This window comes from Rhododendron vialii, chromosome 6a, assembly GCF_030253575.1.
Source record: "Rhododendron vialii isolate Sample 1 chromosome 6a, ASM3025357v1".
In the NCBI taxonomy this organism is placed as follows: Eukaryota; Viridiplantae; Streptophyta; class Magnoliopsida; order Ericales; family Ericaceae; genus Rhododendron; species Rhododendron vialii.
In genome coordinates this window covers 20,927,192-20,942,937 of record NC_080562.1, presented here as the reverse complement: position 1 = coordinate 20,942,937, position 15,746 = coordinate 20,927,192, and the positions used below count along the sequence as shown (strand labels likewise).

The 15,746-nt window shown below is 38.7% G+C and overlaps 1 protein-coding gene across 3 annotated transcripts; it reads left to right on the top strand.

The window, feature by feature from the left end:
• Positions 1–14,648, top strand: LOC131329061 (uncharacterized). Of its 3 annotated transcripts, XM_058362120.1 has the most exons (9): positions 102–228; positions 4,504–4,726; positions 6,486–6,537; positions 6,800–6,873; positions 8,258–8,359; positions 9,774–9,914; positions 12,964–13,015; positions 13,583–13,656; positions 14,307–14,648. In XM_058362120.1, the coding sequence occupies exons 2-9, from the start codon at positions 4,689–4,691 to the stop codon at positions 14,404–14,406; spliced, it is 633 nt and encodes a 210-aa protein (XP_058218103.1). In that variant the 5' UTR covers positions 102–228; positions 4,504–4,688; the 3' UTR covers positions 14,407–14,648. The 3 variants fall into 3 exon arrangements, with proteins under 3 accessions (XP_058218102.1, XP_058218104.1, XP_058218103.1); XM_058362119.1 differs by lacking the exon at positions 4,504–4,726 and having other exon boundaries at positions 1–228; XM_058362121.1 differs by lacking the exons at positions 4,504–4,726; positions 9,774–9,914 and having other exon boundaries at positions 36–228.
• The last annotated feature ends 1,098 nt before the right edge of the window (positions 14,649–15,746 follow it).

The window sequence follows — 15,746 nt, the reverse complement described above, 5'->3', positions numbered from 1 at the left end:
AGAGGCCTACTCCCTCCCGCCCTCTCTCCCTCCCTCCCGCCCTCTCTCTCACATCCCCCAAAACACACACATTGACACACGCACAGAGAGCGAGCAGTGGCAAATGGCAATGTCACTGGCAATTGGCTTGAGAATCTTATTCTGCGTATTGGGATGCGTGATGTTAGCCACTCTCACTTACACTCTCTCCGTCGACGGATTTCCTTTCCGTAAAGACCTTCTCACTCCGTACGCTCTCTCTCTCTCTCTCTCTGTCTCTCTCTGTCTCTCTCTCTCTAATTACACATATACCCGCGTAAGTACATGGAGTATCGATTTCTCTGTTAATATTGAACACAGATACGTGATGATGATTACACTGAATTGGTATGATCATACCAACAAAATTTGTATGATCAGCAATTATCCCACTTGGGTATTAGGGTAATCTGTAGGAGGAAGAAGGATATTGATAATTATTAGTAATTACACTGAATTAAAAGGTGAAACGTCAAAAAATGGAACAAAAATCACAACTACAACAACAATTGTTGTTATCCATGGAATTTAACAACTCGACTACAGCCACCGATGGTGCCCACCCTGGGTCCGGCACGAATCAATAATTAAAAAGAAACCAAGTGGGCCCTAAATAATTTATTAGAAAAAATCTGAGTGGGCTCTAGAAAAATCAGCTTAATTTAGATATGTGTAGGTGCTCGATCTAATCTTTTAATTTTTAATTTAGATTATAGGATCCTGAATCTCTATGAAAAAATGGAAGATTGGATCCAGCGCTTACACGTATCAAATTAAGCTGATTTTTTATAGGCCCACTCGGTTTTTGTAAATTTTTTTTATTGAACGGCTCGAATCATAAGTGCGGGATCTGGAGTGCCGGTCTGTGCACCGCGATGGTGCCCGTAGCATTTTTGTTTAACAAATCAATCAAGGCTTCATTTAGACTGTTCAATTTCGACAGAGGATGTATGGCTTTGGGAACTAGAGTTGAACATGGATTAGAGGTAGGGGAGATGTATTTTGTTGTATACTTATCAAAAAAAAAGAAAAAGAAGAGAGGGATGTATTTTGTTGGATCCTTTAGAGAATAATTTAGAAAGAAAAACCTAGTCAATAGTTTTTTAAATCCATCCTGTTAAAGCTCCCTAACTAAATCAACACTGTCCCGAGCAGTGATAGCTCGATTCCCGTGAGAGAAAGAAGGAGCCCACGTAGGAGCTGGAGATGAGGAGGATTGTGGGGGTCTTTCTTGAGATTCCTCCACACGTTGACGTTTTTCTCGATGAAGGGCTTCAATTTCCTCTGGAGAGAATCCTGGAGGTGCATCGGATTGAACCTGGGCACGGCGCCCATGACCTTGAGGACCACCTTGTCCCCGAGCAGCATTCCTACCCCGACCAGGAATAGTAAGAAGGCTTCCTAGGTCAATTGGCCGGTTCATTTCTAGAGGAGAGGGGGTGTAACCGCTGGAAGAAGAACTGGATGGGGAACTGAAAGCCTCCTCAGCGAGAGGGATTGGTTCGTCAGAAATTGGAGGTGTTCGAGAACGCCTCTCTTCTTGCTCGGGGACTGGTCTTGAAGGACCAGCTATAATGGGGTTGTCAGCTGCACGGGTTCGCCGATCAATAAAACCACCGTACGAAGCTTTGTAGCTGAGTAGTACCTGAGCTGCTCTTGCTCGGCCTGCAAGGTATGTCCCTTCACCGTTGAAAGCAAGTGCTCGTCTGATATCTGCTACGTGAACTTGAGGGGTTATGATATTATATCCTCGATTGATGTTTGAAGCTGAAACATAACACAAAGTATGAATAATTAGAAGCATGAGAAAGCTTTTAATTTGAAAAAAGAAAAACCATATGAATTAGGAGGAAAGCACTAACGTGGGCTCCCGAACACGTGAGGAGCATGAAAACCAATCACTTGGCCGTCCTCATCTCTGGGTTCGAAGTTGCCCGTAACAATCAAAAAGTCGTCGTCATCCCCTCGAGCAGAGTCAGGGAGTTCAAGGACAAGTTTCTTTCTAGAATCCCTACTTTTTAAATAATACGTAAGGGCATATCCCCGGTTCTGGAGATACAGTATAAATGGTGAATGTCGTACAAACCTAAAGCGGTCCCTAACATCTGATTTTGGGCATTTATACCCATAACCACTCGAAAGAAATTGGCAGAAACCCGCATTGGGGAAAGCCTATAGTACGCTAGGACCTGACGAAGCAAGGGAGCTAATGGAAACCTAACCCCGCCCTCAACGACGGCTACTATTGGAGTATGAAGGGTGTCAAAGTCAAAACTTTCACGGATGGCATCCTCAGGAGCCAAAACTGTAGCTACGTTGTCAGGAATCTCATAACGAGATCTGAAACTTGACATGGTTTGAGGAGTATTACAATGCCTCCGAAATCTCCCCATAACCAGACAAGCTATTTGGTTCTTTGAAATATAGAGAAAGGGGGACGACGAAACCCTAAAAAGATTGTAAGCAAATCCACCAGAGAAATGGAAGCGAAAAAGAATGGTGACTTACGAAATTGGAAGATGGAATCCCTAAAGCAGAAAGGAGGAGGCCTTGAGATGATGAACAGAGCTTCAATGGCGGGTAAAAGCTTGAACTTTCTTTTCTGCAGAGGGAGTCTAAGAGAGAGATTGGGGTTTTGAAAAATGGGACGAAAACCCAAAAATATCCTAAAAGTGGGATGGCGTATGTGAAATGTCACCCCATATGCCGTTTGGGTGTTCCGTTCCCCAAAACACCTCTGGCCGCATTTAATGTAGGCAATACAATGATCGACACGTGTAAAGATTAGGACTAAAAGCCTGTACCGGTCAAACGAAGAGATATTTTCGCCTTGGCAAAATGATGAAAAGTTGCACCAATATATGAAATAAGGTGCAGGAGCAGAATAAATTTGCTCGGTTAAAGAGCTTTAATCGTCATCTGAGTAAACCATAACGAGTAAAACTGGGGAGCAATTGTAGGGAGGTATTCCCGAATAGGCCCAAGAAGAGCCCGAACACGGTGTGAAGAAAAGGTCAACGCGCTATGGACCAGTGACATGAGAAGTCAATGGTCCAAAGAGGTTGTACGATTCTCAGTTCAGTAAAACATGAGAAGTTATTGGACCAAATAAAAGGAAAAGTGACATGTGATGCCACTGTTCAAGTAATTTGTTCGGAGACGAGAAAGCCGAACAGGAGGAGAACTCCTAAAGAAAGGAATGGTCCAAATAATTGATAAAGGACCAGTTACATGAGAAGTGGCTGGTCCAGGCTGTCTGCTCGGCTATGAGGTGGCCGAACAAGGAGAGAAGTCCTATCAGATGTTGAAGTAGAGGGAACACTTTGGAAGAGTCCAGAAACAGAGGTATTCCGTTAAAAAGTGATATCCCGAGAATATAGGATTTGTAAAAGATACCCAACGGGAATGGGATGTTCGGCTTGTTATGGAAAAAGAGTCCTACAAGGATTAAGGAAATAAACTGATAAGGGAACGAGAATCCAAGATATCCTGGTTTTCCTATACGAGGTAGGAAACCTAGGGCAATATGGATACTTGGGCAACAAGCATCCATGAATCTATAAATATGAGGTAAACTTAGAGGGAAAAGGTACGCAATACATTGCATTCATACGTGATTTCCTATTGATATTTAGGGTTTACAATCAGTACGAGATACTAACAAAGGCATCGGAGGGCCTTTGCCACGAGAGGCAAAGGTGCGCTCACTCCTTGTCTGTTTTACAGGTCAAGGGTTCTGACGACGAATTAGGGTTCCGGTCAAGAGGCACGAGAAGCCGTTACAATCTAGTGCTGATCAAAAGCACTACTTGAATTTGTCCACCTACATCAATAGTTTTTTAAATCCATCCTGTTAGCTCCCTAACTAAATCCATATGTAGGCTATCACAAATGATTTTTTGAGTTATTTTCATTCTGATGATAATGTGGATTCTGTCATTTGAAATCCACATCTAACCAGAGGCTAAAGGAAATATCCAAATTCATCCACATGGTTTTAGTTGTATTGGGCGTGCATTCCATTTTTTGGCTAAGGATGGTGATAAAGGTGCGAAAATGTCAGACTGAGAAGTTTCCTATATAATCTCAAACAATCAAAGTGGATTGGTTCATCGTCATTGTGATGAGATCATGAGAGGTTGTGGTTTGTTGGGCTAAAAAGCAATCCCTAGGTATTGTTCAAACTTCATAACATACCTTGATTTTTCCTAAAACCATTTATGCGTTTGCTTGTTGTATTTGAGAAAAATGGGTAGTTATGAAGCACCGACACCTGACACCTACTAGAGATCGTTGTTTCCGTCTTTGACACTTAAAAGACAGGTAACACATATGGGATGTTGGAAAATTGTGAATGAACTTGGGATACCATTGGCCTTCCAAGGCTTTTGGCTTTCCCGAGCCTCATCAATTTCCCTTATTCATGGATGGAGGTTTTCCCCTATTCATTGCTGCTTTTCATCCCACAATTTCAAGTCTAGGGAGCAGCTCAAGGGTCTATTTCTGGCTGTATATTGGGTGGTCTTATTTCAGATTGCTACACAAGTTCCACAAAATCCTCATAGCAAACTCTGATATTGTTCTTAAGTGAGAGAGGGGCAGACACTGAGCCAGTCTGCCAAGCTTGCTCACGGTGGTGTTCTGTGAGTTGTGGTTCTAGCCTGAGTATCATGGTAGACAGACGCCGGTTCAACATCAACACCCTTCGGTAGGCGGCAAATCTGTTTTAGGGATACTGTGTGAAACACAGGATTCGGTTCGCATTTCTGTATCAGTTGTTATCGATCATTTCATTTCTGTTCATTTCGGAATCTGTAATTTCAGTTTAGATTATGTAATGGAATTTGTTCTCTGGATTCTCCGGTTACATTGTATTTTTCGCAACATGGGATGCACCCCTTGGCGTGTCAAATTTTTATTTGGGGACACGGCAAGGTTATTTTTTTATTTTAAAATCTTTTTTTGGATAAAATCTTTATAACTTCAAAACTATTGAGGCAAAAGTGTAACCCTTGGTCGATATTTCATTCGGTAGGAGTCCTAACCTATATTTTAGTGGCTATATGCATAACTAGGCAAAATTATATTTTAGAAAAATGTTAGTGTCTCTCGCCCTGTCAGTGTTCCCATATTTTGAGAATTGGTATTCTGTATCTGTGTCTATGTCTCCGAGCATGCCCGTGTCCGTATCCATCCTACATAGATGGGTAGCATTCTTTTGTTTTTCTTGGATTACTACCTCAACTGTCTTTTTTGCTCGTCTTACATTTATGCTTATGGAAATTGATGGACACAATATGTACTCGTCATTTTTTCCAAAACTAGACCTGGACTAGTTTGGGACCTATGAAGCACCTAAGTGGTCGTCATTTATGTGTTGGACCCACTGCTAACACTCGGGGTTTGTATGGGACAAGCCAAGTGGCGTGTCCAATTAATTATAACATAATTTTATAGGGGACACGACCAGAACACTCGGGATACATATGGGACATGCCAAGTGGCGTGTCCAATGATTTAGAATAAAATTTAAAAGGGGATATGCAGGGGACACACGCATGTCTCAAGTGAGCACATGCTGAGACACGACGTCGTGTCACTTCATCGTGTAATTTTTTTTTCTAAGGGTTAAAATTTATGACAAACTTGTCACTTCTGCTTCTTTGTTTGTTTTTACATGAGTTGCCTCTTAATAATGTAAAAGCAATGTTTGTTTTCTTTGTGCTACGATAACGTCACTTTCGATGACTGTGCATTCTGCAAGCTCTTGTTGGGTGTAGGTTAACTATACAAAAATATACTTCCTCCGTCTCATATTGTTGATCCAGTACAAGAAGCTGTGCAGTGTTCCGACAAAAAAATAAAGTACTTCTGTCCATGATTTTTAATAATTTACTTTTGCCATATCCCCCACCATATCCATGTTCCCCTTAATATAAAATTGCCGTGTTACGTGACCATATCTGTGTACGTTCCTATGAATAATATCATTGTAGGTTCATAGGTTGAGAAAAACAATATTTTGTTATCAAAATACTAATTAAACTAGGGATCAACATAAAAATAACTATCATCATATAGATATTCAATACCTAAGCATGTATGGAATTTTTGACCTTCCCCAAACTTTGTAAAATCGTATTCTAATCTCACGAATGTTTCAACGTGTCCTCAGCTGGGAGTGTGTCTGTAACGCATCCAACTAAAGCCATAAAATTAAAAAGTTGGACTCAAATTTGAGTATACCTCACTTGTGTCTGAAGCTTCTCAAATTGAAGTGTCCCCACCACTTATAACTGTTGTCGTGGCATTTGATACACTTTCCATTTTGTTTTCTTGTTGGGAGTTATAATTTGAGGAAACATGATTTCACTATTGTACTTGCCTCTTGACTTTGATGACTTACAAACAGCTTATTCTTGGTTAATATTATTTGATAAATTTCGCTATCTGGAATTTTGTTGCAGGTGGATGTTGGCAACCTTAATTGATTTCTACATTAATGTCGTGGCGTTAGGGGTATGAACTGCACTTTTTGTATTGCTGCTAAATAACTATGGATGCATTACCTGTTTTTTTCTCGTTATTGTCAGCTTCTTGTGATTTCTTGTGGAATTTTGTTTTGGTCATAGTCTGAAATCCTCCAGCGATATGCAAAACATTGGATTAAAGTTTTTACCAGTGACATGGCTATAGGGTCTGTATAGAGATTCACACTTTTTTATTTTTCTTGTCCAAATAACTTGTATCTCGTGTACTTGTCTACTGACCATCATTCTAGGCTTGGGTGTGTTACAAGGAATCAAACTGGATCAGTGCATCACTTTGGATAGTTCTGCTGGTATGTTTTGGAAGGTATGCTTCTTTCTGTTAGTTTTTTACTTTCCAGTTTCAAATTGAAGATCTGAGAATCTGGGGATGTCACAAGAAGTTAGATGTTGGCTGGGGAGAGGGCTGATCCAGTTGTATCTAAAAAGTATATCTTGACCTTGTATTGTTTCAAATTTGTTTGATTGCATCGACGGTGTCAATTGACAGAAACAACTTTTGCAAGTTCCTTTCCTCTTATTTTGCTTTTATCTTTCATGCAGATATCAACTATCCTCATCTTATTTCCCTTTTTACTTCATATTTTGTTGAATTAGGATGAACACAGTTTGAGTCTCTTTTTTTTTTTTTTTTTTTATCCTTTCTGCCCCTACTTTTTTTTTTTTTAAATCACTGATAACCATGCTATTTTTGTTTACTACTATTACTTTCTTGCTTTTCTTCTGTTGGGCCTGGAGTGTCCTCATGGGTTTGGTTACACAATGTCACTCCCTGCGACCGCTAACAGAATTGCGGGTGCAATGTTGAATGCCATGAAAGATTTAATTGAAACCCTCCTTAACACTAATTGGTTTTAGGAGAGATGGTGGATAAGCGGTACGACAAGTGGTATTAGAGCCAGGAAGTCATGGGTCCGACATCTTCTTTGCCCAAGAAGTGGGTAATTGCTTTTGAATGGCGAGTTCTCTAATTGGGTTATAAGAGGTGGCAACAACAATTCATTCTTGAACTTATTGCTTTAATGTGGGCCATTTTATATGAAATTTCCTTCAAAATGCTTAAACAGATTTAGTAGATCATGATTTGCTGGATAGTTGGAGGCATTTTCGCTCTTGTTGTACCCCACATAAATTGTACCTATTGCAACTTTTCTTCTGTTAGTGGATTCTGTTCCTAGATTGGATGAGGGGAATATTAGCCGCTGTCTTGCCATAGTTTTTCTTGGTGAAAATGGCGACAAATTAGGGATAATGTTCAACAAAGGGATAATGTTCAAATTGCCGGTGGTTCCTATTGGGTAATAAGTGGCAGTTTTGATGTAAATCTTGGTTCTTTTTTGGTCTTTGAATTTAATTAGCTTTTGAATTTCCTTTGTGGGGGAAGAGTTAGCTGGACATTTTTTGAACTAACCATTTTTCCTTGTCATTGCTTATGGGTTTTTGTTCTGAGTACCTTGAAGTTTAGTCAAGTTCTTCAACCTTGAGCTTCGAAGTAAAGGATGCTGCGCCAAGTTGTCCACAATTTCTGCATTTTGATTGTTATTTCATTTTAGAGAGACTAAATGACGTGCACCATTGTTGCCCATCATATACTTTATACTCCTGTAGATGTCTTGCAAACTAAAATCTGGACATATATTACAGAATTGATGTATAGTTGTCTTGTTTTTGTGTCTGCTTTTCTTTTACAGCATTACAACATGTTTCTACATTGTTTTGCAATTCCTCAAGTTGTCGATTCATGATGCTTTGGAAGATCCAATACATTATGTCTTATTTCGATATCCTACCAAGTAAGTATGGGACCTTTGATTTAATACTCCAATAAAAATAATTACTGTACAATCTATGAATTGATTCATTCCTACATCATTGCCTTCTGAACTAAATGAAAAGAGTGAATTTAGCTGCTGATTTTGTCTTCAACTTTCTTTCATGATCTGAACATTTGAATGTAGTAAACCTTTCAATTTCCATTTGACCCAAAAAAAAAAGAAAAGAATGTAAACCTTTTGTTTGTTATCTTTTTTGGGGAGTTATTTACTTCATTTGAGTGGAGGAGGAGAAACAAGATATAATTACCTGTGAGGACGTATTGCCCTGCTGTTGTTGCCGAACCATGGTTACCAAAAAAAACACTACACTTTTGTAATTTCTGTTTTGAAATGCACATTCTTGAACATGGTATGGTTTTGGTCCAAATCAGTGAATTTAGTTATCCGGACATTTTACCCCACTTAGTTTCTTGATCTCTTTCTTAGATTTTAACATGAAGGATTAAAATCTTGGAGTAGGTCTTCAGAAAATAAAAAATTTTGAGTAGAGTTTCGGCAAAAGGTCGAAACAGGGGAAAATAGTTTCTTCAATGTGTTTCAACAACCGTAGTTGTTTTGAAGTCTTATTATTAATCATATACACTCACATATAGAAGGATCCCAATAAATTCCTGCAGTGTTGTGATGTGTCTGTGTAAGTGTACTATATTATATTACATCCTAGAGCCCAGGGTATGCTACATTCCACTTCCTTATCAACGTGAATCCATCTAGGTTATCATCAGGTCTGGCTTGATTGGTATGAAGGATTTATTCATGTTCTCAGAGAATAAAAGCATGGAAACACGGTCGTTATAGTTCTGAAGTTAATCACATTTTGGATTCTTTTGCTGCCATAATTTCATTAAGTAATCCCCAGGCAATTCTCAAAACTATGGATTAAGAATGTGAGAGAACATTTATATATGTACATACTGACACTGAACTTTTTTTCTTTTCATTATGTGCATCAGTTCTAAGTTCTAACTATTGGTATGATTTTTATTTTTTTTTGACATGGAACTATTGGTATGATTCATGAACGTACTTTCAGATGGAACATAGAATCTGCAAAGTTGCATCTTTTCTTTGTTCTTCAAAGTCAAAAGGTTCTTCTTACTTTGTACATGAGTTGTAACATAATCATTAGGCTGTTGATTGTTCCCCATGTACCTAACCACTGCAAGGCAAAATTGTAGTAGTTTGCAAATTTTGCTAGCATGGTAACTGATCTCTTGGAAGAGTGTTTGCTTATGTGATGAAAATGTCCAGGGGCTTCTACAATGAATATTGGTGCTTCCCATAGATCAGGGCAATGTCATTGTTTTTCTCTTTTGCCACTAATTCTCAAATGATGAGATCTGCTGATGTATTGAATACTTTTATAAATTAGGGATGGAGTGGCAGACAAGAGAAGGTTTTCTGTTGTAACTACAAAAATTTTCTTCAGTGCTTTGGGTTGTTTGATGCTGGCAACTTTAGTTTACACTCTATTGACAGATGGCTCTCCATTTCGCGGAGAGCTCTTCACACCGTAAGTTATTATTCCTCTGACTCTAGATCCAGTAATGAAGAGGTCGCTAGACTCTTGTCCTGTTTCCTCGTTCCAGTTTTTTCTGTAAATCTGCTGTATTTGAAGTTTATTTTTATGTTAGTAGTATGAAAAGTATGAATATTATTAACACGTACTGTCCATAATAAAATTAAAAACCTGGTAGTGATGTTAGAGTTAGGGATGAGCATTCCAAAGACATGAGTTATTGCAGGGTGACAGGAGGGGGCCCAGTTTAGTTTTCAAGTTCTATCTGTTTTTGGAAGACAAAATTGTAGTTAAAATGGTGATATTGCTAAACGTCTTGCATATTGCTTCCCTCTCCCTTTTTTCTTCAATGATACTCATCCTCTATATTGAGGTGGAAATGGATGGTCCTATTGAACTGTGTTCTAGTTGGTAATAACTATGACCCTTGGAATCCTTAGAACCTGCAATTCCCAACTAGACCCTTGGAATCCTTAGAACCTGCAATTCATTCCGTCTACTGTGTGGAAGTATGCATAAAAGTCACATAGTTGAGATATCTGGTCTGTTTCAATCAATTAGTTTTAAGGTGTCAATCATGATGATCAATAGCCACTAGAAAAGCAATATGTTTCAGTTTTGTTTTTTTGTTTTTGTTTTTGTTTTTTGTTTTTGATTTTGATTTTGATTTTTTATTTATGGTTATAATGTTTCTCGTAACACGGAAGTAAAAGAAGAAAAAACAACCTAAGAGTTTGCCTATGTAAGCTATTACCAATCTCAGGGCCCTTCATATTCTTTTTGTTTTAACGTCGATAAATTTTAGTCAGAGTAGCCCAATGGCACTTAGAGGATTCCATAAAAAGACAATGGCCAAAGCCTATACAGCCAATCTAATTCACAGAATAACGCAATTAAAAGAATAGACTGAGTTACAATGCCTTCACTTAGACGCGGGCATCATGCTCTATTAACACCCTGCAATACAGATCAAAATGAAGGAAGCAAAATAATTAGGGAAAAGCTTCTCACAGAAGAAGAGTAGAACCTCACTGGGGGAGCGGGTGAGCTGTCGGATCTGCTTTCCTCCCCGTCGCCACCTCAAAATTTGCTCTGAAAAACCTTAGCGAGGAGAGAGAGAGGGAGGGAGAGAGTGGGCCTTACATGTCCCACTACTGCCATATCTGCCTTTAGCACCCTCTCAGTTTACTATGGAGCAATCATAATGGACACCATATTGACTTATTGATCGACCCCCATATTTGCCAGAGGATAAGCAACCTTGTTACCTTCCTTGAGGGTATGCATGATGGTGAAGAAACTCTTGATTAGTAGAGCTCTACTGGTCCTCAACAAGATTTCTGTGGCGTGAGTTGGTTGGGGTTCCTTCTCTTATACTCCATACTGCACAGCCACCTCTGAATCGGTTTTGGCTTCCACATCCTTCAAGTCTTGAGCCACACGGTATTCCAGTCCCTTCATCAGTGCGCGGAGCTACGCCTCCATGCTTGAGCAGTGCAGAGTTCTACCATAGAAGCCAGCTACCCATCTGCCTCTATCATCTACTGTTAGATGGTTTGTTAGAATGACAAGCTTCCACTATTTCTTCAACATATGCATGTATGCTTTTGGTATTTAAGTATATCATGGTCTAGATTCTCAAAGACCTTACTATGTGTAGTTTTCCTTATAGACCAAACAACAGCAGCAAAAGTAGGTTATGTAATGGGAGAAGGTGATTTAAGAACTCACTCAGCCAATGAACGTGATCCTCATACTGATACAGCCTTGGAACCTGCAACCAGGAAAAGGTAGACCATATGATCTGGTTCCCAGAGCAAATTGCTAAGTAGGTGGGTTACATTCTCCATAGCAACACGACATCTAGGGCTTGTAGCATCAGTGTCTATGAAGAATGGGTACTTCTAAGCCTATAGTTTCTCCAGTATAATGGAGTTAAACCATAATTTACCCCTTAAGTTTGGCGTTAACCTATTATTGACCCAAGTCATTTGGCTATTTCTTTTATTTGACTTGTAATTATTACGTGTAATACATTGCTCTAAATTTTGAAAATACATTTGTTATAATCGTACCCTAGCCCTACATGTCCGTTACATTTATCGGGTTTTGCTGTATTGACGTACCCATACTCATACCCATTCACGTGCCGAATAAAAAACAAGAACCATACCATGCAAACAGGCCCATACAAAACCCTTATGAGCCATGGAAGTTTATGTTACCATAACCCCTTAAGATTTTGTGCAAACAGGTCCAGTTGTGGTTATCATCATTCTGAGTCATGACCTGGTAAGTGGATTTTACAAAGAACCAACCTACTGTTAAAGGCCCAAGTGCACATGTCCTGATCCTTCGTCCAATGGGGTGTAAGTTTTTCCTGTCTGCAGTCCTTATTTAGCTGCTATTTGAAAACACCGTTTTGCAAAAATGTAGATTTCAGATCCTGATTTTGGGAACAAAACTATTCTCCATCTTCAGGTCCTATTCAGTTTCTAGCAGCACTAGGTTTCATTTTTGACAACTCAGAAACGTCTTTATGATTGTTGCCTAAAGTAGGTTTTGAAACATTCTTCCTGTCACAAGTTTCAAAACACCAATAAAGTTTTCTGTATTTTTTGACAACTTGAGCGCACAATTGAAAGCAAAAGCTGCAAAACGATAGCGGACAGACTATTTTGGAAATTGAATCACATTTCTCTCTCAAATCTCTCTTCTTGCATGTCTGCACTTTGCTAGAAAATGATTGAGCCACCCAAGTTGCCCTGTGGGATCTTATGTTGACCCCTTTAGGCTATAGTGGCCACTTATCCGACTTCTTAATCTAACTGAAAGCATCTCCCTTGGTCTCTTTCCTTTTTCATATACTGAAAGGTCCACTTACATGTTTGTTGCGTCCCTTTCAATTGCTTTTGCCAATTTCACAAGAAGTGAAGCTAGAAGCTCAGGCATCCACATTTCTATGCACGTGCTAGATGCCTTCAAATTCTGGATGTGCTTTCTGCTTATGAACCATCTGAATCTCAGAGTACTATGTTTGCAGGTGGATGACGGCAACACTTATTGATTTCTATATCAATGTGGTGGCTCTATCGGTAGGTCTTAATTCTCGATTACTTCATCCTTCCAGCTCTATTGCTACTTTAAAATTAACCTATTATTGACTTTTTTTAATCTGTAGCAGAATCAACAGCAAGTCAACTGCAATGAAATCAACATGACTTTCTTAAATAAATTTCGAATGGTCTTAGTTTCCGAGGATAGGCTGATAGTTTGATATGGCCTTTGCCCTGCTTTTTGTAAGTATTTCCAAGAAGCAGGACAGTAATAAGTTCTCTTAGAAATATCTTTGCAAGTTTATCAAAATCAGTGCAGTACATTTGTTGAACATACTGTGTTGCATAGATACTTTGATGACCAATTGCAGCCATGTGCCATGACATCGGAAGATTCATGAAGTCAACACAAAAAGAAAAACCTATGTTCAATCTCTGTAAATCTGTAGCATTAGATTCAAGTATTCATGTTTTTTTTTTTGGATATATTCGACCTTTATGAGGAGCCAGCGAGAGGTGTATTTGTCCGCTCCTTTATCCTCCTGAGACGTGTCTGAATTTATTTATTTATATACGTTATTTTGTTGCTTTTGCATGCTTTATCAGGTTTGGGTGGCGTACAAAGAATCAAGTTGGTTAAATGCTGTCATTTGGATTGTTTTATTGATATGCTTTGGCAGGTAATCCTCCTCTCATGGTTTTGCTATGATCTCATATTTATTTATTTATTTATTTTGGTAACTCAACCATTTAATAGCATGCAAACAAACCCAAACATAAGGCATAGCCTTTACAAGCAATCAGGCCAATCTAGGCCAAAGCAAAGTAAAAAAGCAAACAATGCTACAAGAAACACCCAGCTATCCATGACAGCAACAAGACACACCTTCTAGGCAAGACTAACTCAAAGCCAGAATACTGGGATTCACATTTCATCTCCTGACCAGCAGCCTATTCTCATCATTGGGCTTGATCTTCCTCCAAGAACACACACAAGCTCTGACTTCATCTGCAATGACAATGAGTCCTCTTGCTATTGCTAAACCGTTGGTCCATAGTCATATGACTCATGAAATGAGAGCTTCTAGAGTCCTCTTTTGTCGGACACACAGTCGTTGGCTAAAGATATACTCCGTAGTATCTTAAAAAGGAAATCTGGCGTACATTCCTAATGTGCACAAGCAAAGAGATAGATCATTATTTAGTTGTTTTCTAACTGAAAATTTTGGGTACCTCACGTCTCATATACACAGCATCACATAGTATTCCTTGCAATGGTTTTGAGTTTAGGCTCCGTCAGTACTGATCATTTTCACATTACTTTTTTCAGCATCACAACATGCACCTATATTGTCCGACAGCTATTCCATCTCTTATCTCAAGATCCTGTTTATCTCGTTCTCCTAAAAAGCAGCAACAGGCAAGTCTAAAACAGTTGAAAGTTTTTCAGATTTATATAGCATCCATAAGTAACAACATTTGAGGATGAGAATATGGTTTTCAATAAGATGGCATGCAACTAAATTTAATGGTTCACTCTATTTCAGAGTGCTTGATTTATCTGTAAGGTGTAGAGAAACATGTTTGAAAGTGAAAGGGTCATTCGGGTGTCTATAGCTTTCATTTCAACTTCCAATACTCAAGTACATTAATACATCCAAAAATTCACCGATGGAAATTTGCAGGCCGTGTAATTTATTTTCGTATCGTAAATTCCAGTAGCGGTTTATAGATATAACTAAAGTGGCGGTGATATCTTGATTATGGTCTCTGTTAGGCTTTGATTATGTCTCTTGGTGATTGTATTCGCAATGCTAGTATGCGATGGCGCAAAAGTTAACCGCCCCCGAAGGATTATTGATTGAATATTCTAAGTTGCTTGTGGAAATACCAGTTTGTCTAGAATCACCCTTTTTTTATCGCGTAATAACGGATGAAATCTTTTTTTGAACAACAGTAACAGATGAAATCGATATTGGTTTGTCAGCATTCCTCTTTTTGGGGATAGAAATTGATTCCCGGGATGTGTTTTACCAACTTCAATCTTTAAGAGTTCTCTGTAATTGATTTTGATTTGGCAGAATAGACTTCTGATTGAACGCAATGGAAAGGATGCGTGACAATGGTGTTTTTTTGGAGGTCCAAAGTCAGTCATTGTAGGTAAATCCGAAGATCAAATTACGCCACAATGGTGGTTTGGTGACTAGAAAGTTGAAGATGATATTTTGGCAGAGTAATGCGTAATTCTAAGTTTCTCTCTTCTTTTCATTTTTTCTCTTCTTTTATTTTCCTTTTGTTTCCCAAAATCATAAGATCGCGAATGGCCTTTACCTTCCAATTGCTTTTTGGTCAAATAGATGTTCATCTATATTGTTGGACTAGTGATTGTGGTCGTGCCTGAAGACACTTATTGCCGAAATCTGTCAAAAACCATTATTAACAATACAGTTTACTTGAACATTGCTCCCATCAGGTATAACAATACAGGGGAGTATCTCAAACAGTACCCTAAGGAATATTCATTTTCCTCACATCTCAACCCTTCATTTTTACAAATCCAAGGGTCTAAAAATACGATGATCCAAACCAAACTAAAATGAAAAACACTTTGAACACTTAGAAATATTGTCGAACCGCCATTGAAACTATTGAAAAAAAATCTAATGATGTGACATAAAAAACACATCAAAATAGAGTCAAAACCATTAAGGTAACCTACAATGGTTGTGTTTTTCAAAAGAGCATTTGTCTCCATCACCCTTCATCTTTC